Source organism: Mustela nivalis (assembly GCF_964662115.1).
Source record: "Mustela nivalis genome assembly, chromosome: 18".
Lineage (NCBI taxonomy): Eukaryota > Metazoa > Chordata > Mammalia > Carnivora > Mustelidae > Mustela > Mustela nivalis.
The window spans coordinates 54,868,131-54,895,074 of record NC_139037.1 but is presented as its reverse complement, the minus strand read 5'-3'; the positions used below and the strand labels follow the sequence as shown (position 1 = coordinate 54,895,074).

The window sequence follows — 26,944 nt, the reverse complement described above, 5'->3', positions numbered from 1 at the left end:
ATTGTGGGAGGAAGCGGAGCGCAGCCAGACACCCCGCCGCCCCCCCTTCCCCTCCCCCCTCCCCCAGCCGCCTTGTGCAAAGATGGCTGCACCGTGAGCGCAGAGGAGGAGGAGGCGGCGGCGGCGGCGGCGAGAGAGCGAGCACCCAGCGCCCGCACCCACCCCGGGGCCGCCCGGGACGCCCCCTCCTGAGCGCGCGCCCTCCCTTCTCTCTTGCAAGCGCCGGGGCAAAGGCGGAGACAGCGGGGTCCCTCCTACCCCCCTTTCCCTCCAGGGGGAACCCCCCTTCCCCCTCCTTGGCTCGGCGGCTGCACCCCCCTCCCTTGCCCGCCCCTCCGCCCCTGCCCCCTCCCTCCCCAGCCCGGGGCCTTCCCGGGCCTTCGGCGGCTGCAAAGAAAAAGAGAGAGAGAGAGAGAGAGAGGAAAAAAAAGCAGCAGCGGAGGGAGCGGCGGCGGAGGAGAGCGCGCGCGCGCCCCCTCCCTCCCTCCCTCCCTCCCCCTCCCCCCAATTTCCACCGCGGCCAATTCATGGACAGGAACTACCCCAGCGCCGGCTTCGGGGACCCGCTCGGCGCCGGGGCGGGATGGAGTTACGAGAGGTCAGCGAAAGCTAGGTAAGGAGCCGAGGGTGGCCTGGAGGAAGGGGCCAAGGGGTGGGGGCCCAGCCGGGCCGGGCCTGGCCCGCCTGGCGACGCGTGCATCGCAAACTCCCCTCCGGCTTGCAAGGGAGCGGCCTTCCTCGGTTTGCAACAACGCCGCCGCCCCAGTTTGCAAATTGCAAACTCCGCCAAGCCAGCTCCGGCATGCAAAGGGAGAGATGCAGCGGGAAAATGGGGGTGCAAAACAATTTCGGACGGAAAGGCCCCGGGAAGGTGGGAGGGACTCGCGAAGCAAGGCCTGGATTTCCCCCCATCCTTGGATTCCCGGCTTGCTGATTCCTACCCCCTGCGCCCCAGGCTCTGCTCTTGCTAAGGTGGGATGGAAAGGAGAATTAGAACGCAGACCTGGGGGGCGCCCCCCCTCCCGTCCTATTGTTTCGGGACTGCGCGAGGCCGCGCCACTCGGCCTCCCCCCACCGAAATTCCGCGCGCAGAGTGGGCACAGGGCCCCGCCCCCTTTCCAAGCTGGGGTTCTGTGTGTGTAAGGGGGGGGTCCTGGAATCTGAGACACGCCCCCTTTAGCTCCCCCACCCCCAAAGGCAGAGAATCCTAGTAGATGGCGAGGAGTGGAGTATTTGACCTCTCGAGTCTGAGCCATGAATCGGGGCCGTAGCATGGGAAGATTCAGATGTTTCCGTGGTGTGTGGTTGTGTGTGTGAGCGTGGGCCCTGTTCGTGCTTAGTTGGTAGCCTGCTCACCTGCGAATCAGCCCCTTGCCTGATGTGTATGTTCTGCCCTCACTCTTCACTTGTCCCCAGCCCCCCGCCCCCTGGGTTACCCAGCGTGGTTGGGCAAGATCCCGCATGTGTTAGGATTTTCCATTTGGGACTTAGCGCTCTGTATGTTTCCTTCCCCACGAGTGAGCTGGATCGTCGTTTGCACACATACCTGGGCTTGCAAGGGGCCATACATTTGAACCTCAACCCCTGGGGATGGACGTTGTTCTTGTTCGCACTTGTACCTGGTACTTTCCCCTAGTCCTATCCCTTCCCCACCCCGCATCCCAGCCGTTTGGAGAACAATCTACCTTCTCCCAACTCTGTTCGCATCACCCCATGAAGTTCAGGGCCATGTGTTCCCACGTGTGTGCACTAGAGTGGGCGACCTCATGCACCTCTCAGGTTGGCCCCAGGGCCTCGTGTCATCCAGGGGGTGGTGGGCTCGGTAGGAAGTCCATGCCTTTCACATTCTTAACTTGAGGTGCTTCCTCTGACTCTTCACCCTTTTCTGTTTGTCTCGTCTCTGTGCATGGCTGTGTTTGTAAACGTGAGACTATCTGGACTTTATTTATTGGGGAATGTTTCATGGCTCTTTTCGTTGGGTACCCCGATTCCCTTGTCTTTTTTCCTTTAGGGCCCAAGGTTCCTTAGGATAACCCCCAGTCAGCTGGAAGATTTCCCCACTCACCCCGGGGGATTTGCTGAGTTCCCTTCTAGGGCAGCTTTGGAGGACACCCTAACATCTCTCCCTTCCTCCCAGCTTGGTCTATGGCAGCTCCAGGACCTCGCACCCCGAGACCGACATCTTACACCGCCAGGCCTACGCGGCCCCCCACCCACTGCAAAGCTATGCCACCAACCACCACCCGGCAGGTACGGCCCCCGTCCTGCCCCGCCTGGGCTGGCCCTCCCTCCGAGGCAGCTGGTTGGCTGCTGAAAGTTCCACCCCTCCTAATTGGCCGTGCCCTGTGTCCCGGCCCGCCCCTTGCTACCTTTCCTCTGATTGGTTGCCTCTGAGGCTGCTGGTCCCTGCTCAATATCACGCTGGATTCGTCCACCCTCGTCTCTGGCCCCGCCTCTTTCGCTCCAATTGGCCCCGTCCCCTCAGCCCCCAAATCCCACCTTCTCTTCCAGGCTTTTCCTCCTCTCTATCCCACCCTCAGTCCTTTCCCTCTGGGTTTGCCCGTGTTTTGACTCCTTGATCCTGTGAATTCGTTCTTCCTGATTCCTTCTCTTCCTGAATGGCTCTAAGTCTTTGGACCTTCCCTTTTTTTCCTGGGTTTGCCCACCACCTTATTCTTCCCTGTGTAGACCTACCTCTAGGGCTTCTGATTGGTTCCCTCCTTCCTAGCTGAACCAACAAGGAGATTATATTGTCCGATTTGATCCTTAACTTTCCTGGTTGGTTCCTTCCCTTTATTCTTGCCCCTTTTTTTCTGGGATCCTTCCACTTTTAATCAACTCCTTTTGGCCTGTCCTCCCAGTGCTTCTAAGTGGCCTTGGTTACCCCCATACCTTCCCCTTCCTTGCTAGAATTGCCCAAATCCTTTGTGTCTCCCCTGCCCCCGTCCTTTGCCTACCTTTCCTCTCCTGGGCTCCCTGCCCTAATGACTGGGGTATACTTCATCCTGCTGATTGGCTCCCTTTTCCTCTTTGTTGTCCTCAGCCCTGTCTCCTTAGTTTGGCTGTGTTCACTTGATTCTCTTTGAATCTCCCTCTTTGCTTTCTCCAGTCCTTTTCCCTAACCCAACTTGCTTTTGGCCTTTTCCTTTTCCCTTTCAACTCTGCCACTTAGCTGACTCTGCCCCCTTGTCCTTGGCCAGGCCTCTCTGGACTCTTCGACACTGGCCTCCACCACGCGGGCTCAGCAGGGCCCGACGCCTCCGTCATGAACCTCATCTCGGCCCTGGAGTCCCGGGGCCCCCAGCCTGGCCCCTCTGCCTCCTCTCTCCTCTCCCAGTTCCGCAGTCCTTCCTGGCAAACAGGTAAGCCTAGCGCCGGCCCAGGAGTGCCAGGGTGGGGCTGGCATGTGGTCTGCCCTGACCTGTGGTCTTCTCCATCGTCCCCAGCCATGCACACGCCGGGCCCCACGGAGCTCTTCATTTCAGGCGCCCTGCCGGGTTCCAGCACCTTTCCATCCTCCTCTGCCCTGTCGGCCTACCAGCACCCGGCTTCCTTCGGCAGCCGCCCCTTCCCAGTGCCCTCATCCCTCAGCCTCCAAGACCCCCCATTCAGCCCCCCAGCTAATGGGCTCCTGTCCCCTCATGACGTGTTGCACCTGAAGCCCTCGCAGGCACCCACAGTGCCATCCTCGCTGGGCTTCGAGCGCCTGGCGGGGGGCGGTGTCCTGGGGCCCGCTGGTCTTGGCCCGGCCCAGACCCCTCCGTACCGTCCCGGCCCCCCAGACCCCCCGCCACCTCCCCGCCACCTCCCGACTCAGTTCAACCTGCTGGCTTCCTCTTCTGCTGCCGCCGCCGCCGCCGCCGAACAGTCCTCCCCACAGCTGTACAACTTCTCGGGTGCTGCCCCAGGCCCCCCGCCACCCGAGCGGGCCCTGCCCCGCCAGGACACCGTCATCAAGCACTACCAGCGGCCGGCCAGTGCCCAGCCCCCGCCACCCCCGCCCCCAGCCCATGCCCTCCAGCACTATCTGAGCTGTGGAGGCAGCTATCCCTCCATGGGCCACAGGGCTAACCTGGCCTGCAGCCCCCTGGGCGGTGGGGAGCCCTCTCCTGGTGCTGGGGAGCCTAGCAAGGCCGGGCCCAGTGGAGCGGCGGCTGGAGCATCAGGCCGGGCTGCGGGCCCAGAGGCAGCTGGAGGAGGTGGGGCAGGGGGTGGCGGTGGAGGTTACCGCCCCATCATTCAGTCGCCCGGTTACAAGACGGGCAAAGGTGGCTATGGAGCGGCTGCGGGCGGTGCCAACAGACCCCCACCACCCCGTTCGACGGCCACACCCAAATGCCAGAGTCTGGGTGGGCCAGCAGCCGCCTATGCCACCGGGAAGGCCTCTGGGGCTGGTGGGGCAGGTGGCCAAGCCTATTCTCCTGGTCAGCCCCAAGGGCTGTTAGGACCCCAGGCCTATGGGCAAGGGTTTGGAGGGGGTCAAGCCCAGGACTTGAGCAAAGGCCCGAGCTACTCAGGGGGGCCCCCGCAGCCTCCCAGTGGCCCCCAACCTCCTGGCCTAGCCACGTGCCAGAGCTACTCCCCAGATCAGCTGCAGGGGCAGCTCTATGGTGTTCAGGGTGAGCCATACCCAGGGCCAGCTGCCCACTCCCAGGGGCTGCCCACGGCCAGCCCCTCGCTCAGCTACAGCACTGGCCATTCCCCTGCGCTCTCAGGTCACGGAGGTGGCTGGGGGCCCAGCTCTCTGGGGGGTGGTGGGGAGGCCAGCCCTTCTCACATCATCCGCCCGCTGCAGTCGCCGCCGGCCCCTGGCCGCCCGCCCGGAGTCGGCTCTCCGGGGGCCCCCGGCAAATACCTGAGTTCCGTCCTGGCGTCAGCCCCGTTCCTGGCACCCCCAGGAGCCGGCAGCTATGCAGCCGGAGCAGGGGGCTACAAAGGCAAGGGGGATGGCTCAGAGCTGCTGGCAGGGCCCGGCGGCCCTCCTGCCGAGCGCACGGAAGATGAGGAATTCCTCATCCAGCATCTCCTGCAGGCTCCTAGCCCCCCGCGGACCTCAGGGGCAGACGGCTTGGTGGGGGAAGATGGGGCGGCAGATGCCTCCAAGGGACTTGGGGGTAGTGGTGGGGCCGGGGGCCCACCGGGCACACCCTACGAGCTGGCTAAGGAAGACCCCCAGAGGTATCATCTACAGAGCGTTATCCGCAGCAGTGGCAGCCTTGATGAGGGTACCACGGCAGCCCTGGAGCTGGGCCTGGGGAGGCTGAAGGAGAAGAAGAAAGGGCCGGAACGGGGCGGCGAGACCCCAGAGGGGCTGGCCACCTCAGTTGTCCATTATGGGGCAGGTGCCAAGGAGCTGGGGGCCTTCCTCCAAAAGAGCCCACCACCCCCACCTCCCACAGCTCAGCCTGCCCAGCCCACACCCCATGGCCTCCTCCTGGAGGCTGGGGGCCCTGACCTCCCACTGGTGCTGCCCCCACCTCCGCCCCCACAGCTGCTCCCCTCAGTCCTCAGCCATGCCCCCAGCCCCTCTCCCAGCGCCCCCAAAGTTGGTGTTCATCTCCTGGAGTCAGCCACCCGCGATGGAGCACCCCAGCCGCCCCCACCGCCGCCCCCGCCTCCACCACCCATGCCCCTCCAGCTCGAGGCCCATCTCCGCAGCCACGGCCTGGAGCCTGGTGCCCCCAGCCCCCGCCTGCGACCCGAGGAGAGTCTGGAGCCGCCGGGCACCATGCAGGAATTGCTTGGGGCCCTGGAGCCACTGCCCCCGGGGCCTGGTGACACTGGTGTGGGCCCACCTAATACCGAGGGCAAGGATCCCTCTGGTGCCTACCGCAGCCCCAGCCCGCAGGGCACCAAGGCCCCCCGCTTTGTGCCACTCACGTCCATCTGTTTTCCTGACTCCTTGCTCCAAGATGAGGAGCGCAGCTTCTTCCCCACCATGGAAGAGATGTTCGGCGGAGGGGCAGCGGACGACTATGGCAAGGCTGGGCCACCCGAGGACGAGGGCGATCCCAAGGCGGGAACTGGGCAGCCTCCAGGCCCCCCAGCCTATGATCCTTATGGGCCCTACTGCCCTGGTCGGGCGTCTGGAGCTGGGCCCGAGACGCCAGGCCTGGGCCTGGACCCCAGCAAGCCACCTGAACTGCCCTCCACGGTCAACGCCGAGCCTCTGGGCCTGATCCAGAGCGGGCCCCACCAGGCGGCCCCGCCGCCACCACCGCCACCGCCACCGCCGCCGCCTGCCTCGGAGCCCAAGGGAGGCCTCACCTCGCCCATCTTCTGCTCTACCAAGCCAAAGAAGCTGCTCAAGACATCCTCCTTCCACCTGCTGCGGCGCCGTGACCCGCCCTTCCAGACACCCAAGAAGCTGTACGCCCAGGAGTACGAGTTTGAGGCGGATGAGGACAAGGCCGATGTGCCTGCTGACATCCGCCTGAACCCTCGACGCCTGCCCGACCTGGTGTCCAGCTGCCGCTCCCGCCCAGCCCTCTCACCCCTGGGCGACATCGACTTCTGTCCACCCAACCCAGGCCCGGATGGCCCCAGGCGCCGTGGCCGCAAGCCCACAAAGGCTAAGCGTGATGGCCCACCCCGGCCCCGGGGGAGGCCCCGGATCCGCCCGCTGGAGGTCCCCGCCACTGCTGGGCCAGCCTCGGTCTCCACGCCCACTGATGGGGCCAAGAAACCTCGGGGCCGGGGCCGTGGTCGGGGCAGGAAGGCTGAGGAGGCGGGGGGCACGCGGCTGGAGCCCCTAAAGCCACTTAAGGTGAGAAGGACTGGGGTTCAGATGGCTAAGGTTGGAGAAGGCAAAGGCTTGGGACTCCAGTTGGGTGTGGTGGGGGCTGGGGTTTATATTCCTGAGCCTCAGAGGCAATGAACCTGAGGGTTTGGATTCTAGGCTTCCACCATCAGAGAAATCTGAGAATTGAGACTTCAGGGTCTAAAGGGAAACATAGGGGATTGAAGCTTGGGTTCTTAGGTTCTGGGTCTTGAAGGAGCCATGATTGGGGGTTTCTGGATTCCTGGGTCTCGTGGGAAGAGGGTCTCGAGACTGGATTCCTGGAGTGGAGGCTAAGAGGAGTCAGTGAATGCTGAGGGAGGAATGCCAGTCCTGTCATTCTGGAACCTGAGAGAAGGGGTCTGGGGGCTTTGATTATAGGGTTTTACAGGCTGAAAGTGGGAAAGTGATCTAGGCCTTAAGGAAGTGTTGGGGGCCTGCACCTCAGCCTCTGAGCAGGGAGGGGACTTGGGGCCCCAGACTTGTGGACCCTGACTCCCCACTGCCCTGATACCTAGATCAAGCTGTCTGTGCCCAAGGCCGGCGAGGGTCTGGGAGCCTCCTCAGGCGACGCTATATCCGGCGCTGACCACAACAGCCTGGATTCCAGCCTGACCCGGGAGAAGATTGAGGCCAAGATCAAGGAGGTGGAGGAGAAGCAGCCAGAGATGAAGTCCGGATTCATGGCCTCCTTCCTGGACTTCCTCAAGTCCGGCAAGCGTCATCCACCACTCTACCAGGCCGGCCTGACACCCCCGCTCAGCCCCCCCAAGAGCGTGCCGCCCTCCGTGCCCGCCCGTGGCCTGCAGCCTCAGCCTCCTACCGCCCCCACTGTGCCACACCCCCCACCCTCCGGCGCCTTTGGGCTGGGGGGTGCACTGGAGGCGGCTGAGAGCGAGGGGCTGGGGCTGGGCTGCCCTTCACCCTGTAAGCGGCTAGACGAGGAGCTGAAGCGGAACCTGGAGACGCTGCCCTCCTTCTCCTCCGATGAAGAAGACTCGGTGGCCAAGAACCGGGACCTGCAGGAGAGCATCTCCTCGGCCATCTCTGCGCTCGATGACCCACCCCTCGCTGGGCCTAAGGACACTTCCACCCCAGATGTGCCCTCCTTGGCAGCTGAGGCTGCGGTGCCAGGGCCTCCCCCACTCCCGGGGCTTCCTAGTGCCAGCAGCAATGGCACACCCGGTGAGCTCTGGGAAGATGGTTTGGGGGTGGGTTGTGCAGGTCGCGCACTGTGTAAGAGGCATCAGTTATGCTGTAGATGAAGTAGATTTGCGAGTTCACAAATTGAGGGCATACAGTTGGTGCAAGAAAGGACTAATTTTTTGACCTGTCCACGATGCTAAGTGGGCTTTAGGTGCCCCAAGGTGGGCATTGGAGAATGCTGGGAGACAGCAGGTTTTAAGTGATGGGGACAGGGAGGTGTAAGGATACTGAGAGGTTCTGAAGACAGCCAGGGGATATGGGGCCTGAGAAGGAGCTAGGATTTAGAGACGCATGGTAAAAGACAGAAGAATGTCTGTGGGAGTGGTAGGGGGAGACTGGAACGTTGATTAATTGGGTCTTGGGGGGCGGTGAGAGGAAAAGGCTGGGGGTGTGTGCAAGGTCTGGATGGTGGTCTATCCTGGGAGAGGCTTTGGACAAATTTTAAGGTGCTTTGGATGGGGGGAAATGGAGGCATTGATTCGGAGAAGGATGTTTAGGACAGTGAGGAGGCTTGAGGGCTCAGAGGCATGAGGGGACTTCTCCGGGGTTGTAGGAAGGTGGGAAACGGGGAGCAAGGGAACAAGATGATGGGAGGCCGAAGTGTAGATAACTACCGGGGCCTTCTGAGCAGTGTCAGAATTTGCTGAAATGGAAGCGAGCCCTGGGGGGTGAGAACCTTGGAAGGGTCAGGAAGGCTTTTGGCTAAGGACACAGTGACGGAGAAGAAGCAGTTTTAGGGATTTTAAGGCATCAGAGGGTGACATTAGAAAAACCCATGGGGAGTCAGGGCTATAATGGGCAGTAATGATCCCTAGTAGAGAGCAGTTCAAGGAAAGGGCAAGGAAAATTTTGGATGGAGGAAAGACAAGACTCCTGAGCAGATACGAGGAGGTAGAGGCACAGAAGGAATGATTGGAGAATTGGGAGGGAAGGTAAAAAAATGGGAGGTGAGAGCCAGCAAGGGCTTTGAGGCAACTAAGAGGTGTTTCAGGACTAAAAGAGGCAACAGGGTGAAAATTCAGGGACTCCGAATTAGCGTGGGAGCTGGGAAGGGGTCCTCAGGGAGGGACTTCGGCAGAGTGGAAAAGCTTTGGGGGAGTTGAGGAGCTGTTGGCATAGGGAGGGACATTCAGGGACAAGAGGAGAGGTGCTACAGATGGTGAATGGCATTCAGGAACTAGGAGCTGTGTCAGGGCAGGGCAAGGAGTTTGTAGGGACTAGGGGAGACAAAGGGTAGATAGACTGGGGTAGGAGACAGTTGAGGGATGAGGAAGGGTTGGTGGTCCGACAAAGGATGACTGATTTTGATGGAGGGACATGGGGTAATGGTATTAACTACCCAAAGGGACAGAAGTGGGGAGTATGTGGAAGCCAGGAAAAGATGGGGAGGGACAGATGTTCCTTTCCAGGTGGGAAGGCTTAGTAGGAAGTTGGAGAAAGAAGGGAACCTGGGCTTTCTCTGGCTATCTGGGGGCAGAAGTGGGTATGAAAAGTCGGGGAGGGGAGGGCCTTGGTGCCCTGCTGGCTCAGTCAGTGAAGCATGCTGTTCTTGATCTTGGGGTCCTTCGTTCGAGTCCATGTTGGGTGTACAGATTTAAAAGCAAAGTCTTCAAAGAAAGGGAGAGACAGATACAGGCTTTGACTGGACAAAGGGCAACAGTAGAAGAGTAAGAAGTGGAGATGAGTGGGATTTGGAGCAGCGATGGGTGTTCGGGTGTTAGCTGAAGAACTCGGGTTGATCAGAAGGGGTATGGGAGCACACAGCAGGAAGAGGGTTGCTGGGACCCTGGGGAAGAGAGGAGCCTGAAAGGGCTGACAGCAGGCACTGATTGACGTTGACTGACACTGACTGCAGACCTGAGGGACCACGCATGCACTGGAGGTGGAGGGGGCCTCCCCGAGCCCAGGGGTTTGCCCTGATGCCCCTTTCGCCCACAGAGCCCCCGCTGCTGGAGGAGAAGCCCCCGCCCTCGCCGCCTCCTGCCCCGACGCCGCAACCGCCTCCGCCGCCCCCACCACCCCCGCCGCCAGCCCTGCCCTCACCGCCCCCTCTGGTGGCCCCAGTACCCAGCTCGCCGCCCCCGCCGCCCCTGCCATCGCCGCCCGCCCCACCGCCGCCCCCGCCGGCCGTCGCGCCGGAGGAGCCCGCTGCCCCGTCCCCCGAGGAGCCCGAGCCTCCCGATGCACGGCCCCTGCACTTAGCCAAGAAGCAGGAGACGGCGGCAGTGTGTGGGGAGACTGACGAGGAGGCCGGCGAGAGCGGCGGGGAGGGCATCTTCCGGGAGCGCGACGAGTTCGTCATCCGTGCCGAGGACATCCCCTCTCTCAAGGTGAGTGCGTCTGAAAGCTAGGCCCGAGGGATTTGGCCCCAGAGCGGTGACTGAGCGCCTGCTAGATGACAGGCTCAGCGGGGGCCGTCCTGAATTCCCAGGCTGATGGGGTCTGGAGCATGCAGCCGCTGCGTGGGGCTCTGAGATTGAGGAGGAGAGGTCTTGGAAATGGGAAAAAGTAATTGTTAATGTTTATTGCAGACATTCTGGGCGCTGGGGTACCAATAAGGAAGAATGCAGACAGGTGCTGGTCTCAGTGAAGGTTCTAATTTAATTGTACAAGCCAAGAGAGCCAGGCTGCTTTGCAACATGTAGCATAATGGTGGAAACGTGAGGCAGTAACAAAATGTTCCTGTGAATACACACACACATAGCCAATGATTTGGGACTGTGAGGCCACATCTTAAGACACTCTTTGCAGATCGGCCCATTTCCTGCTTCCATTGACTCTACTTCAGGGTTTGGCCAACTGTGGACTCCAGGAGCCAAATCCAGGCCCCTGCCTGTTGTTATGAATAAAGTTTTATTGGCATACAACCCATGCCCATGCATTTAAAATCCCCTAGGGCTGCTTTCCCCATACAATGGCAAATTGAGATAGCTGAGGCAGAGCTTAGTTGACCCACCACACCAAAAATCTTTCTTATCTGCTCCGTTATGGAAAAAGTTTGCTGACCACTGCTGTACTCGGTTCATTGGACAGGGAGATTTTGGATCAAAGGATTCATAGCATAGGTGCTTGACAAGGGTGGGTGACATGAGATGCTCATGTAAGGCTTCTCTTGGGACATGAGGCTGAACAAGTCCTTGGTGGGTCAGCAAGCCATCATTACCTTGATGGTAACCCGAGAGACGACGGGCTTTCTTCCCGTTAGTTTCACAGACTGAGTATTGACAACGGGGGCCAGGAATATGTTTGGCCCTTAAGGTACATTATCAAGTTTAATTTACTCTCTGGTGTAGCTTCTTAAGATGGAGGTATTGTGGGACGAATTCATTATCAGGTTAACAGTTGTTGTGCTTTGCTGCTTCCTATGTTCTATGAGGTGAACTTAATATGTCTTCTGCTGTATGATTTTTACACCATCTTATTGTAGAAGAAGTAGAGCCACTAGAGTAACGGGACTGTATGTACCCATCCCTCAGCTTCCAGCATCGTCCCCTCCTGGCTAGTCCTTCTCTCTTTCTGTTCTGGCACATTCTGTCCCCTGCCTTATCCCACCAATTCCAGATGTCATGTTCTGTCTTCCGTACCTTGTCTTTTTTTTTTTTTTTTTTTTTTTTTAGCATGGTGGTTGCTTCACCCAAAAGAACATTGATGAAAGGTATATTAGGGAATTACAAAGCCAAATGCCAGAGTGATTGGTCACGTTCCTCAAACCAGCCAGCAATTCCAGAATTCCCTCCCTGCTCCTTCCTTTTTGTATCTCTCCCAGTCCTTCTCAATGCCCTTATGTCTTGTGTACATTATTTCATTTTGGGGGGAAACAATGTATTTATTAGTTTTTTTTTTAAGATTTGTATTTATTTATTTGACAGAGATCACAAGTAGGCAGAGAGGCAGGCAGAGAGAGAGGGGGAAGCAGGTCTCCCCACTGAGCAGAGAGCCTGATGTGGGTCTTGATCCTAGGACCCTGAGATCATGACCCAAGCTGAAGGCAGAGGTTTAACCCACTGAGCCACCCAGGCACCCCTATTTATTTGTTTTAGAGACAGAAGGAGAGAGAGGGCACAGAGGGAGAGGTAGACAGAAAAAGAGAATCTCAAGCAGACTCTGTTCTGAGCGTAGAACCCTATGCTGTCCTCATGCTTTCCACCCTGAGATTGTCTTGACCTGAGACAAAACCAAGAGTCAGACGCTCCACCAGCTGAGCCACCCAGGCGCCCCACATTGCTTCACGTTAACTTCATGACTTCTGAAGCTGATTTGATCTTCGGCTGGGATAAGCAAGGAAGATACTGAATGAACAGCAGTGAGAGGGACAGCTGCCAACTCCTTAGGACAGGGTTTGAGACAGATCACAGTCAGAACTAGGAATTTTGTTCTTAATTTTTCTTTTAAGACATTTTATGTACTTATTTGACAGAGTGCACAAGCAGAGGGAGAGGGAGAGGCAGGCTCCCCACTGAGCAGGGTGCCTGAGGCTGGGCTTGATCCTAGGACTCCAGGACTGTGACCTGAGCTGAAGGCAGAGGCTTAACCCACTGAGCCACCCAGGTGCCTCTTGTTCTTCATATTTTTAACTTAGTTAAAAAAAATTTTTTTTAAGATTTTATTTATTCATTCGAGACAGAGAGAGATCACAAGTAGGCAGAGAGGCAGGCAGAAAGAGAGGAGGAAGCAGGCTCCCTGCTGTGCAGAGAGCCCAATGTGGGGCTCGATCCCAGGACCCTGAGATCATGACCCGAGCCGAAGGCAGAGGGTTAACCTACTGAGCCACCCAGGCGCCTCAACTTAGTTAAAATTTTTTTAAAAACCGAGCTTAATGCCCAAAGTGGGGCTAGAACTCATGACCCTTAGTCAAGAGTCACGTGCCCTGAGCCTGGGTGGCTCAGTGGGTTAATGCCTCTGCCTTTGGCTCAGGTCATGATCCCAGGGTTCTGGGATCAAGCCCCTCGTCAGGTTCTCCGCTCGGTGGGGAGCCTGCTTCCCTCTCTCTCTGCCTGCCTCTCTGCCTACTTATGGTGTGTCTGTCAAGTAAATAAGTAAAATCTTTAAAAAAAAAAAGAGTCATGTGCCATAAGGACTGAGCCAGCCAGGTACCCCTCCTTTTTTTTACTGTAATTGTGGTAACCTTTACATATCATGAAATTTATCATTCTAACCATGTTTAAGTGGTACCATTCAGTGCCATAAAGTGTATTCACATTGTTGTGCGATGTTCACTGCTGTCTCTGGGTTTTCTCTTTATTTACTTATTATTATTTTTTAAGATTTTATTTATTTATTTGGGAGAGAGGGCGCAAGCATGAGCAGGGGGAGGGGCAGAGGGAGAGGGAGAAGCAGACTTCCCACTGAGGAGGGAGCCTGATGTGGGGCTCGATCCCAAGACTCTGGGATCATCACCTGGGCAGAAGGCAGATGCCTAACCCCAAGGCACCCTCAAGTTTTATCTTTATAATCACCTCCCATGATAGGGATTACTCTTCCCATTTTATAGGGAAGGAAACTGAGGCGCAGAGTGCCACAGTAGCCTTCCTAGACATTCATGGCCCGGGATCCACACTGGTTCTGTTGGCCCCAGGAGCCTGGGCTCTCAGCACCAGACTCAACCTTTCTCTGTGTACATTCTGGCCAACATTGACAATGGCAGTGGCACATGTGACAGGGAGTCCAGCACTGGGCCGAAAGAGCAGGGCTTTTACAGATGAGGAAGTTCACATTTGGAGAGGGACTCAGTCGGCTGGCGGGTGCCGAGCTGGGATTGGAGCCACAGCCATCTGACACCACCTCCCAGCTGGCATGAGGCCGGGCAAGGACTCAGATGCTTAAAATACAACATGAGTGTGCTTTACAATGGGGGACACACAGCCCCAGGACTGAATCACTTCTGCAGACATTGGAGACCTGTTGGTGTGCTTGGAGTCAGGGCAGGCTGGTGGCATTGTTGCTGAGAGCCCAGCTTTGGCCTTAACCTGACTGGTTCATTCTCTGCCACTTTTGGGCTAGGCTGGTGTCGACCCTCCCTGACTGGATTTGGTGATAGAGGTGATCTCGTTAGTACCTCCTTCAGGTAACTGGAGAATCCAGGCCTTAAAGCTCCATGGAACCCTGGGTGGCACCCAGTAGGTGTCCCTTTGCTTAGTTCCCTCTGCAAAGCTGGGCACATTTTTTCTATAAAGGGCCAGCTAGTAAATATTTTAGGTTTTGCAGGGTGCAGGGTCTCTGCTATGTCTTCTTCTTCTTTTTTTTTTTTTTTAAAGATTTTATTTATTTATTTGGAAGGTAGAGATCACAAGTAGGCAGAGAGGCAGGCAGAGAGAGAGAGAGGAGGAAGCAGGCTCCCTGCCAAGCAGAGAGCCCGATGCGGGGCTCGATCCCAGGACCCTGGGATCATGACCTGAGCCGAAGGCAGAGGCTTTAACCCACTGAGCCACCCAGGCGCCCTCTGCTATGTCTTCTTGTTCTGTTTTTATGATCCTTTATTTTTTTTTAAAGATTATTTATTTATTTATTTATTTGAGAGAGAGAGAGAGAGAGAATGAGAGGAGAGAGGTCAGCTGGAGAAGCAGATTCCCTGCTGAGCTGGGAGCCTGATGTGGGGCTTGATCCCAGGACTCCAGGATCATGACCTGAGCTGAAGGCAGTTCCTTAACCAACTCAGCCACCCAGGCGCCCCGATCTTTTAAAAATTAGGAAGCATTCTTATTTTAAAGATCTCTGAAAATGAGCAAGGGGCCGTAGTTATTTCCAGAACAGTGGTAGTCTACTAGAAATGTCATGGGCTGTATACATCATTTTATTTTTATTTTTTACGTCTTTTATTTTTTTAATAAGATTTTATTTATTTGACACAGAAAGAGAGATCACAAGTAGGTAGAGAGGCAGATGGAGAGAGAGGGGGAAGCAGGCTCCCAGCTGAGCAGAGAGCCCAATTCGGGGCTCGATCCCAGGACCTGGGATCATGACCTGAGCCAAAGGCAGGGGCCTAACCCACTGAGCCACCCAGGCGCCCCTTATTTTTATTTCTTTTTTAAAAGATTTTCTTTATTTATTTGAAATAAATAAAGTAAGGAGCAGAGGGAGAAGGAGGTGCCCCACTGAGCAGGGACCCCAACTCAGGGCTCGATCCTGGGACTGACTCTAAGATCATGACCTGAGCTGAAGGCAGATGCCCAACTGACCGAGTCGCCCAAGCGCCCGTGAATACGTCATTTTAAATTTTCTTGTATCCTGCTTTAAAAAAAGGGAGGGATGCATGGCTGGCTCAGTCAGTAGAGCATGTGACTCTTGATCTCAGGGTCCTGTGTTCAAGCCCCACTTTGGGCGTGGAGCCTTCCTAAAAGAAAAAGAATTAAAAAAAAGTTTAAAAATCGGCGAGATTAGCCACAGGAGTGTATTTTCTCTAACACAGCTTATTTAGAACAATCATTTTAGCATGTAATCAACGCAGAAAAAGCTAACGAGATGTTTTACATTTTTTTCATATCAATCCTTTGAAATCTTGGGTATATTTTTTACTCATGGAACATATTTGGGGCAGCCAAATTAGCACAAGGCTAGCCCTCATCTCTGCTTCAGCTTCCCCAGCTATAAAGTGGGACTGATAACATTAACTTCCAGTTCTTGTTCAAGATTTAAGAGGATGTAAATGCTGAGCTTGTAAGAGTTTGTTGGATGGAGAAAAGTAGGGGGCAGGTGGTCCTGATGGAGGGAGCAGGGTGCAAAGGTTGTGTCATGAGCAAAAACACGGCGTTCAAGGGGTTGAGTGGCTGCGTTGTGAGTGCTGAACGCTGAACCTGGGAAGGTGAGCAGCTGCCAGGTCATGCTGGAGTGAGATCAATGGGCACCTGCTGGGAAGTCCACTTTTGGGTTTTCCAGCAGCTGCTAGGGCCCCTGGCTAGCAGGGTGGTGGCTGGGGAGGTGTATAGGCCTGATGGTAGTCTGTCTGCCACCTCAGTCCTGTGACACCGATTCCCTTGTTCATGGAGCATGAAGCTTTTCTTTCTTCCTTCCTTCCTTTCTCTCTCTCTCTTTTCTTTTAAGTAGGCTCCACACCTGGCATGGAGCCCACTGTGAGGCTTGAACTCACAACCCTGAGATCATAAGCTGAGATGAAGAGTCAGATGCTTAATGACTGAGCCACCAAGGCGCCCCAAAGCTTTCTTACTATCATCCTTCTAGGTACTTCTGGCTCATTCCGGTCCTGCTGCTTACTGTCCTTGTCTTTGCTTCTTAAGAGTTCACATTCCCAGAAGAGAATGTGATTGGTCCAGCCCAGCATTTGGGGCCAAGATTGGATTAGTGATTTGCCTGTTGATTGGCTGCCTGGTCAGGTCTCTTCCAATCAGCTGTGGCTTCTGTGGGGGCGGGGGCAGGAGAAGTGGGTGTGGTCGGTGATAGGATTGACACCAGGAGAGGTGGGAAGGAGGGCCTCTGACTGGCTCTGGTTGGAGATCAGGCAAGGCTGATGCCAGGGGTTGAGTGTGATGACCACAGAGAGGAATAGTGGTTCTGAGAAAGCCACCAAGCTCAGTTGGGGTCTGGTGAGCCAAGGGGCCCGAGTCCAGGTAGAGAATCAGTGCCTTTGAGGAGGCCAATTGGGGAGGGGGAAGAGACGGGGTGGTCTTCCCTGGCTGGGAGGGATGCTCTGATGGCTTTCTCGCCGGCTTCTGAGAACTAGAATGGGGACGATGATGTTAACACTGAGAGGCAAAAGGCACCCGTTTGTGGGGGTCGGAGAGCACTGCATATGCAAAAACCTGGAGAATCCAACAATCTGGGGTTCATCTGCTGAATTTGGAGGGATCTGGATGGCCTGTGGGGCAGGGGCAAGAGAAGAGAAAGAGAACTGAGGCAAAGCCTCATTGTGCCAGACTGTGGAGCCTGCACTAGGGGTCCTAGAAGGTTTTGGAGCACAGCAGCATGTGGCCCAACCCTTGGGCCTCTGACCTGACTCTCCAAGGTGACCAGGAGGGAGGACTGGGAACCATAGGGTAGCTGGAGAAAAGGACTTGGGACCAGGGCATCTGCATTCCTGTCTCATCCTGCCTCTTGTGACTTAAGCCAAGAACCCTTCTATCTATCTACCTGTTTATTTATTTGAGAAGTTTTGGTGTATTTTTTTCTTTAAGATTTTATTTGACACAGAGAGACACAGAGAGAGAGGGAACACAAACAGGGGGAGTGAGAGAGGGAGAAGCAGGCTTCCTGCCGAGCAGGGAGCCTGATGTGGGGCTCGATCTCAGGAGCCTGGAATCATGACCTAAGCTGAAGGCAGATGCTTAACGACTGAGCCACCCAGGCGCCCCCAAGAGCCCTTTTAGACCTCATTCTCATCAGGTTATTGTCATCTCTTCTTGGCACTACCCAAGTTGATCTGAGGGACACACAAAATCATGGACACACACACAAAAATGGATGTGAAAACCACTGACCGGAACTAGGAGTGGGCAGTGGATAGCTGACAAACAGACCCCAGTGTTACAGCTCCTGCCCGGGGCAGACATCATCAATTCATTGCAGCACTTATGCTGGAGCTGGTTCTGAGCCATGACCAATCAATTGATATTATCATCTGAATCCTGTTATCACTTGAGTGTGATTTCTTTGAATACAGGGACTAACTTCCGTTCATCTGTGGGTTATGCGTGTTTCCCACTGCATCTTTTTTTTTTTTTTTAAGGTTGTATTTATTTATGAGAGAGAGAGAGAGAAAGTGAGCAGGGGGAGGAGCAGAGGGAAAAGGAGAAGCAGACCTGCACTAAGTGTGGATTCCCCATGCAGGGCTGGATCCCACAACCCTGAGATCATGACCTGAGCTGAAACCAAGAGTCAGTCACTCAGCAAACTGAGCTATGAGGCGTCCCGTCCCACACTTTTCCACACTGTCCCGTGTCATTGCTCAGCCTGCTCACAGAAGACATTGTCCTTCCAGGACTCACTTAGGTGTCACCTTTTCCAGGAAGCATTATTGGATTCAGATTGCATTTGAGGTCCTTCCTTTAGGCTTCCACAGTGTCTGGAGGGGCAGGGGCGTCTGCCATTCATGTGCTTATTGTGCTGTCATTTTTTGGTGCCATGTCTGGCTCTCCTGCTATGCCACTTACTCTCTCCAGATTATACATGCTGGGTATAATAGCCTTCAGTTTCCAGCACCCAGCTGGGGTGTCACAAAAGTTTCGGGGTGGGGAATTCATCTGAGTGTAGGTGGAGTGGAGATGGGGGAGCCTCATATCACTGTGTCTTGCCCTGTCGTGGAGAGGGAGATGAATTAAGTGGCCGCAGGTCACCTGTCACTTGTCACCTGTCTGTTCTTGGCACAAGCCGCAACCTTACCCTGTTTTATTTGCTTGTCTGTCTTGTTGTCTCTGTGAAGAAGATCTCGGTCAAAGACGCAGTCAGTCTCATTCCCCACTGTACCCCAGGGCCAGCATGGCGTCTGGAAGATGGTGGCTGGGTGCACAGGCATTGACATTACTTTAAGTCCCTTTATAAAGGCCATCTTTCTGTAACGTTGTAACAGTTAAAACTTTGTAGCACAAGAAGGAACACCTTGTTTGAGGGTAAGCAGCGGTGTGGGGTGTGGGGGAGGACGTGGTCAGCCTCGAGCTGCCTCCCCAGGGCTGAGACCATCCTAGGGCCAAGACAGGTGCTGGACAGTGTGTGGCGATACCTGTTGACAATGGTGCCTTTTCTCGAAGGGGTTATCGAGGGAGAATGTAGGGCCCAGGAATTGGGGGCAGGGAGGGCTGACCTAGCTGGCCTCTTGGCACCCCTCCTCAGCTGGCGTTGCAGACGGGGCGGGAGCCCCCCCCCATCTGGCGAGTGCAGAAGGCCCTGCTGCAGAAATTCACTCCAGAGATCAAGGACGGGCAGCGGCAGTTTTGTGCCACCAGTAATGTAAGCCTGGAGGGGGCAGTGAGGACTTGGAGAGGCCCGGGAGGTGGGGGGGGGCAGCCCCACCGTCATGCATGTCTGGGATTCACCACTTCTCTAGGGGGTGGCCCAAAGGGAGGCCCCATCTCCAGGAGGCTGAAGGGCTCTTATGGTGGGGCGGAAGGGGTGGAAGTCTCAGGGATCGGATTGCCAGGCTGCCTGGCTGCTATGGATGAAGGATTTCCTCACGTGCCTCTTTCCCTCCATAGTATTTGGGATATTTTGGGGACGCAAAAAACCGGTATCAGCGCCTTTATGTCAAGTTCCTGGAAAATGTCAACAAGAAGGATTATGTGAGGGTCTGTGCCCGAAAACCCTGGCACCGGCCCCCAGTGCCCGTCAGGTACCCTGGTGGGCGGTGGCGATGGGCATGGGGATGGAACGTTCAAGAAGAGGTAGAGACAGGGAGAGTGGACACAGGCCCAGAGAGAGAAAGGGACCCAGGTCTGGGGTTGGGGGGCAGACAGAGGCAGGAGGAGAAGCTGGTTCTGTGCTCACTGTGATGGGGATCTCAAGAGAAGCATTGGGGTCTCTTAGGGTCTGCGGACTACAACCATTCCCTCCCGTGTTCCCTTCCAGACGCTCAGGGCAGGCCAAGGGCCCCGCGTCTGCTGGGGGCAGCTCGGCACCGCCTCCCAAGGCCCCGGCACCACCTCCTAAGCCTGAGACCGCTGATAAGACGGTATGTGAGAAGCCCCCAGAGCAGACGCCTGAGACACCCATGCCTGAGCCCCCTGCTCCTGAGAAGCCCTCCCCGCCGCGGCCCCTCGAGAAGGAAAAGGAGAAGGAGCGGGTGACACGCGGGGAGCGGCTGGCCCGGGGAGAGCGGAGCGCAGGCGGACGGCAGACTCGGCCTGAGCGGAGCCTCACTGCGGGACAACCCGCCACCTCCCGGCTGCCCAAGGCCCGGCCCACCAAGGTGAAGGCCGAGCCGCCCCCCAAGAAGAGGAAGAAGTGGCTGAAGGAGGCGGCGGGCAATGCCTCTGCGGGCGGGGGTCCGCCAGGCAGCTCCTCGGACTCGGAGTCATCCCCGGGAGCACCCAGCGAGGACGGTGAGGTCCTCGGGAGCCACGAGGCGGGTGGGGAGGCCTGAGGAAGTGAATCCACAGCCTCTGGAGGAGGTGTGGACGAGTTCGGGCCACAGGGTTCCAGCAGCGAGAATTTGTAAATTAAAATAATAGCGGTATTTGTCAGTTACATGACGCCTAACTGGAATGGGTGTCTTTTCTAAATTCTGTACACGGATTAATTTGTGCGATGATCATAGCAGGGCTACAAAGTAGATACTGTAATTTTTAAACCTTTTAATTTTTATTTTTTTTAGATTTTGTTTGTTTACTTGAGGGGGGAGAGAGCGCGAGCAGGGGAAGGGGCAGAGGGAGAGAGAGAAGCAGGCTCCCCGCTGAGCTGGGGCTTTGATCTCATGCCCTGAGATCACCACCCCAGCCAAACCTTGCCCAACCGACTAAGCCACCCAGGTGCTCCAAGAGTAGCTGTTGTAACAGACTAAAGCCTGCGGGCAGTCAAATGAGTGAGGTCTCTTTCCGTCAAAGCCCGACTTAGGTGTTGGTTTCTTGGAAAATAAGAGGCTCTTAAGTTGTCCAGGGTCTGTCTTTCTTTTCCTCTTGTTGCTCTGCCTCCCGCCTGCCTCCTGTCCTCAAGCACATGATCAAAGGCACTCCGGCAGCCCCAAAGCTGCAGGCCTATCAGTGGGAAGTGAGTCAGGGGTCAGGGAACGGGGTGGGGGGGTGGGGGTGGGGGGTGGGGGACCTTTCTTTTAAGTTGCCAGATCTGGGCATGGCACATATGCTGTCTCTCATGTCCCATTGGGCAGATCCGGGTCATATGGCCATACCTAGCTGCAAGGGAGTCTGGGAAATGTAGTCTTTTAATTGGGCATGCCGGATCATGCCAGGTGGAAGCAGTTAAAGGGGATGTCGTGAGGGTGCCGCAAGGGGGAGCATTTAGCAAAGGCCCAGATTTGCAGATCTTTCTCTGACCTTCAATTTCCCTTTCCTATTTCTTCAGCGATTTACAAATTTAAGTTGAATTGACACATCATATAGTTTGCCTACTTAAAAACATAAAATGCGGTGGTTTTTTTTTTTTAAGATTTTATTTGTTTATTTGACACAGAGAGAGATCACAAGTAGGCAGAGAAGCAGGCGGGGGCGGGGGGAGCAGGTTCCCTGCTGAGCAGAGAGCCTGATGAGATGATGTGGGGCTTGATCCTAGGACCCTGAGGTCACGACCCGAGCTGAAGGCAGAGGCTCAACCCACCCAGGGGCCCCAATGCGGTGGGTTTTAGCACAGTCCTAGGCATCCATCTTGGCAGTCAATTTTAGAACACTTTCAGTACCCCACAAAGAACCCCTGTATCGATGGGTTATCACTCCCTTCCTGGACATTATGCATAAGGAAATCCTATAACGTGTAGGTTTTTTGATTGGCATCTTTCAATTGGTGTTAATATTTGGGGTTCATCCGCATGGTAGGTGTGTCAGGACCTTATTCCTTTTGTGACTGAGTACGATCCCACTGTGTGGATGGATAGACCACCCTGTATCGCCAGGCACTAGTTGATGGACTTCTGGGTTGTTTCTACTCCTTAGCGGTTGTGAGTAATCCCAGTATGGAGATGCATGGACAGCTCTGAGTTTCCTGAGCGCTGGAAAGGGGAGGAGCTGAACTCCACCCTCTTATGGGAGCAGCTCCCCTGCCAAGGGTCACTATGGGTCTGGGTCTGGGTCTGTCTCGCCTCAGCCCATTGGACCAGGAGCAAGTGAGTGTGACTCATGCTTCACTCAGCCCAGAAGCCCGCAGAACTAACCTCCTTGCTTGTCTGAGAGCAGGGATCCTCCGTGTGTCCCAGACTGACACTCTTTCCTTCCTTAAACTCATCATAGATGTTCTAGAAGGACGTTGCAGTAACTGTCTTCTCTCACCTCCTCTAGTCCGCTCCCATTTGGCTTCCCAAGCCCTGTTCTACACATCTTTATCGAGTACCTACTTCATGCCATGGAGGAGGTTCCGGCAGTGAACAGAATAAGCAAAAACATGTATCCTCATGGGAGTTTGCAGTCTTAGCTGGGGGAGTCCATCAGATAAACACGTTATGTAACAGAGCACAAAACAATGAGAAAAATGGTCAGGGTAAGACTGGCCAGGCTTAAAGGCAGTTCAGAAAAGCATTTCTGGTCCAGAAGATCCAGGTGGTATAGCAGGGGCTGTTTTCAGGGGGATGAGGGAGTTGGGGAAGGCTTCTGGAAATGACACTGGAGCAGAGATCCGAGTGCAGCAGGGCTGGGGTTGGGTGACTGGGAGAGCGAACATTCCAGGCTGGGCGTGTCTGGGGATCAGGAAGGAGGCCAGTGGCTGGAGCGAGTGAGTAAGAGGAGAGGGTGAGAAGTGAGGGCAGAGAAGGAACAGGACCAGATCTTGGAGGGACAGTAGTCATGGAGCCTGGTGCTCCCATTGGAAGGACTTTACCCGGAGTGACACAAGAGCCATAGGAGGGTTTGGGCTAAGGCCTGGTGGAGTTTGATAGCCACTGCCAGGGTTTCACTCTGGCTCCTGAAATGACTGTCACCAAGGACCCTCCGCGTGGATGAGTCAAATGGACATTTCTCACGCCTCTCTAAGGGACATTTTAGGGCCATTCAGGACCATCTGCTTCTCTTTTTTCCCCAATGTTCCTTCTTGGGTTTCATGTAAGTGTCCCTCACTCCTGACCTTGGCCTTGTTGCTTCACCTCTCACTTGGCAGGCTCAGCTTCCCAGTGAGCCTTGCTAGTTTCTTCCCACTGGCCCCCCTCCAGGCCTCCCCCAAACCTCCTCCCTCCGGATCCCACTGAGTTCTTGTCCCAATTTCTCTATCTCAACCCCACTGGCTACTCAGTCAGCAGGCCAGATCTCCTGGCACACAAGCCTTTGCTCCCTCACCTCCACAGCTGGGAAGTCCTCAGCTCTGGCCCTCCAGTCCTCCTGTTCTCCATTTCTGGATTTTGTCCTTATGACCCTGCTACATATTCATCCTTTTTTATGTCCATTATCCTGGCCTCTGGTCTCTGGTCTCATCCCTTTGATCCATCCCCTACATGGCCTCGAGGGGTCTTTCTATACTTAACCCTTGCGCCTCCCCTGCTCACAGCTTTCCCATGGCTCCCTAGCACCCACCACGAAAAGCCCCTATTCTCTTCACTTCCAACCTCCTCCCACAGTCTTGCCCTTTGTGATCTGATCTCTGAGTGGCTTCGCTGGTTTGGAAACCAATTATGCTGCTTCTTTAGACTTTATTGAAGCCACACGGAACTAGTCAAACATGAAGTTCACTGGCCTGGAATGCTTTTTTCCCCATCAGTCAAGATTTGACTCCTGTCTGACCTTGAACTGACCTTCCCTGGCTGGCCAGGCCAAACTGGTTACTATCCATGCCTGTGATGCCCACCCTTAGAGCGTGTTGCACTGGGACTCAGGGCTCCCTGAAAACAGGGGTTTCTCTCTGGCCCTGGTACGTAGAACATTGCTACCCAGGTGGCCTCCGATGAAGGCCGAATCGTGAGCTCGGATCTCATTCTCACCCCCCTCTCCCCCAGAGCGGGCAGTCCCTGGGCGTCTGCTGAAGACACGGGCAATGCGGGAGATGTACCGCAGCTATGTGGAGATGTTGGTGAGCACAGCCCTCGACCCAGACATGATCCAGGCCCTGGAGGACACGCACGGTGAGTGGAGGCCTGGGGAAGAAGGTTCTGGCACTCCCGCTCTGCCCCACCCCCTCCCTGTGCGCCATGGGGCTTCAGATCCCCTGAAGCCACCTCCTGATCTTGCAGACGAGCTGTACTTGCCGCCCATGCGGAAGATCGATGGTCTCCTCAATGAGCACAAGAAGAAAGTCCTGAAGCGGCTGTCACTGAGCCCAGCCCTGCAGGTACCTGTGGGGCCTGGGTGGGAGGGGTCTGGAGCCCAGCGGTGGGAATCGTGAGAGATGGGTATGAGTGAGCCACGGGGTCTGCAGAGCGTCAGGCCCTGGAGGGAGCAGCCGCTAGAAGGTTCGGGCTTGGCCAGGGGCAAAGCTGAGGGTGGGGCTCCAGCTGGAGGTGGTCTCTGTCCACCAAGATGGAGGGGCCTTGATGGGGGCTTGGTTGGGGCTTGGTTGTTGGGGAGAGATCCAGAGACTTGCAAAGGTTGGGGGTGCGCAGCTGGGAAAGCCCAGCAGAGTTTATGGAGGGAAGGTTTGGGGACAGCAGGTGGCCAAGGCCTTGCTGGGAGACAGTAGTAAGCGGATTCTGATGGCTTCTCTTCTCATGTGGAATTCTTAGCGTCTCAGGCCTCACTGTTAAGTCACCTGTATGATTTCCTTTCTGGAACGGCCTCAGATTCAGGGGTACAATATTCGGGCCACTCTGAAAATTCTGATGGGGAGCGTTGTGTGGGATTGAGAACTTGGGTATACAGTGTTAGCACAACAGAATTCTGGGATGGAGTGTTAGTCTGGCCTTAAAATGTCCGGATGGGTCCCGGTCTGGATCTGGGAATTCTGGGGTGGATTCTCCGTTGGTTCAGAAAATTCTTGGTGGCATGTTAGTCTCCCCGATGATACGGGATAAAAATAATGAATCTGATTCTGGCAGTCCGGGTGGGATGTCAGGGTAACCAAGAGTTCTGGGATGTAGAGTTAGTCCAGCTCTGACAGGTCTGGGTAGGGTGTTATCCCAGGGTTAACATTTCTGTGGTGGAATATTAGGATAAGTCTGGGAATGATGGGATGGAGTCTTCCTCTGGTTTTAACATTCTGGGATGGAATGTCCGCTTGGCACTGGGGATTCTGGATTTTGGGCCGTGTCTCGAAATTCTGAGTAGGATGTGAGGCTGGGGCTGAGAATCCTGAGTAGAATTTTTCTTTTTTTTTAAGATTTTATTTATTTACTTGACAGAGACCACAAGTAGGCAGAGAGGCAGGCAGAGAGAGGAGAGGAAGCAGGCTCCCCGCCGAGCAGAGAGGCCAACGAGGGGCTCCATCCCAGGACCCTGGGATCATGACCTGAGCTGAAGGCAGAGGCTTTAACCCACTGAGCCACCCAGGCACCCCCCTGAGTGGACTATTAGAGGTCTCCGAGAAGCTGGGCTCGGCCCCAAAGCACAGTACATGGTCACCAGATAGGCCTAAGCTCCTCTGTCCTTTGAGATGAGACACCCAGGATTCCTGAGGGTCTTCTGATCTGCAGCCTGAGAGAAATGGAGGCAGCTGAGAACTGAGTGGAATTGAGCGGGGCATTTGGAGAGTGTGGGTCCGGGGGATGTCCCACTAACCACTTGACTTCCCACAGGACGCCCTGCACACGTTCCCCCAACTGCAAGTGGAGCAGAGTGGGGAGGGCTCCCCGGAGGAGGGGGCCGTGCGGCTGCGGCCGGCGGGGGAGCCGTACAACCGCAAGACGCTCAGCAAACTCAAGAGGAGCGTGGTCCGAGCCCAGGTGTGGCTGGGGGTGGGTGGGCGGCGCGGGCGCCTGGCGACAGGAGCTGCCCCGCCCTGGGCAGTGGCGTGAAGCTTCTCCGCTCCGTCTGTCCAGGAGTTCAAGGTGGAGCTGGACAAGTCGGGATACTACACGCTCTACCACTCCCTCCACCACTATAAGTACCATACTTTCCTGCGCTGCCGGGACCAGGTAAGCCCACCCGCTGTACACGACGCCCTGGGGTTCTGCCCCACAGGCTCTGCTCTGGACCCAGGGGTCTGGACCCCAGCCCCCTCCTCCCTCAGACCCAGGAATCCAGACCTCCAGCGCCTCCTCCCTCAGACCCAGGAGTCCAGGCCCCCAGCCCCCTCCTCCTCCCTCAGACCCAGGAGTCCAGGCCCCCAGCCCCTTCCTCCACCCTCAGACCCAGGAGTCCAGGTTCCCAGCCCATCCTCCCTGAGACCCAACCGTCCTGGCCCCCACCCCTCCTCCTTCAGAACCAGCCAGGGGTCTTGCTCCCAGCCCCCGTTTCCCTGGAACAGCTAGACCTCCAGGCCCCAATGGCTGCCCGCCGCAGCTCCCTGTCTAATGCCCTGCAGACCCTGGCCATCGAGGGCGGTGCTGAGGACCTGGGCCAGGAGGAGGTGGTCCAGCAGTGCATGCGGAACCAGCCGTGGCTGGAACAGCTCTTCGACTCCTTCAGCGACCTGCTGGCCCAAGCACAGGCCCACAGCCGCTGTGGGTGACCCCCGCCCAGCCTGGGGGAGCCACCTCTTCCACGAACGGAGAATTGGGACAGAACTGTGTCCTCAGGAGCTAACCCCCTGGGCCCTGTCGCCAGGGAAGGGGGGGGTCATCGGTCAGGGTGTGTCCATGCTGCCCCCACAGGGCAGGGTTCAAAGTTTGACTCCTCCCCTCTCCCACACCCCCTCCACTCCCCCCCCAACCCTCCCACTGTCCGGTGTACAGAGAAATTATTTATATATATGTATAAATGTCTATTTAGTAACGGTTTCCCTCCCCACCTTGCCCCAATCCTCTCTCCATGGCCACAGCCCTGCCCTCTCCACCTTGTACATAATGTATAGGAAAAGTCTATGTATGGTTGAGGGGGGCGGGGTGGCTTTAGAGAGCTGGGGGACCCCCCTCCCCCCCAATCCTCCCCTCATAGGCCAAGATCTTTGCTAAAGGCCATAGCCTCCCCAGGGCATTCGGCATTGGGTGGGAGGGGGAAATCGCATCTTGTTAATTATTTTTAATCTTATTTATTGTACATACCTGGGGCGGAGGGCTGGGGAGGTGGAGGGGGGAGAAGGGTCCCCTCCCTTTGGCCCTCCTGCTCCTTTTCTACTGCGATTGTCTGTGTCTGCCCCTCCCCCACCATCCCATCCCCTTGTTGTCTGGATGTGGTTCTATTTTTTATCCGTCTCCTCTCCCCTCCCCTCCCCCCAACCCCTCTGCTCCTACCTCCCGACCACCCTTTGTCTCTTGCTCTTTCTTGGGCTTCTGTACAACTCAACTTGTATACACTGTGTACACACAACCAGCCAAACGAAAACCCAACAGCAAACACTTTA

General features: G+C 56.2%; 1 protein-coding gene across 2 annotated transcripts; it reads left to right on the top strand.

The window, feature by feature from the left end:
- The first annotated feature begins 44 nt into the window (after nt 1-44).
- On the top strand, nt 45-26,944 carry PRR12 (proline rich 12). 2 transcript variants are annotated; one of them, XM_082710301.1, is made up of 14 exons: nt 45-613; nt 2,138-2,250; nt 3,201-3,362; nt 3,447-6,766; nt 7,297-7,963; nt 9,923-10,314; nt 18,761-18,877; nt 19,123-19,256; nt 19,493-19,965; nt 23,508-23,633; nt 23,742-23,839; nt 25,239-25,385; nt 25,482-25,577; nt 25,967-26,944. In XM_082710301.1, exons 1-14 carry the CDS (start codon nt 528-530, stop codon nt 26,111-26,113), a joined length of 6,078 nt encoding a protein of 2,025 aa, XP_082566427.1. In that variant the 5' UTR covers nt 45-527; the 3' UTR covers nt 26,114-26,944. The 2 variants fall into 2 exon arrangements, with proteins under 2 accessions (XP_082566427.1, XP_082566426.1); XM_082710300.1 differs by having other exon boundaries at nt 25,910-26,944.

What these genes read in the sequence shown, in the direction of transcription:
- PRR12 (XM_082710300.1), top strand. Translation starts at nt 528, where the DNA reads ATGGACAGGAACTACCCCAGCGCCGGCTTCGGGGACCCGCTCGGCGCC. An exon ending in CAGTCCTTCCTGGCAAACAG is followed by an intron (nt 3,363 to 3,446) that starts GTAAGCCTAGCG and finishes CATCGTCCCCAG; the next exon opens with CCATGCACACGCCGGGCCCC. An exon ending in AGCCCCTAAAGCCACTTAAG is followed by an intron (nt 6,767 to 7,296) that starts GTGAGAAGGACT and finishes CCTGATACCTAG; the next exon opens with ATCAAGCTGTCTGTGCCCAA.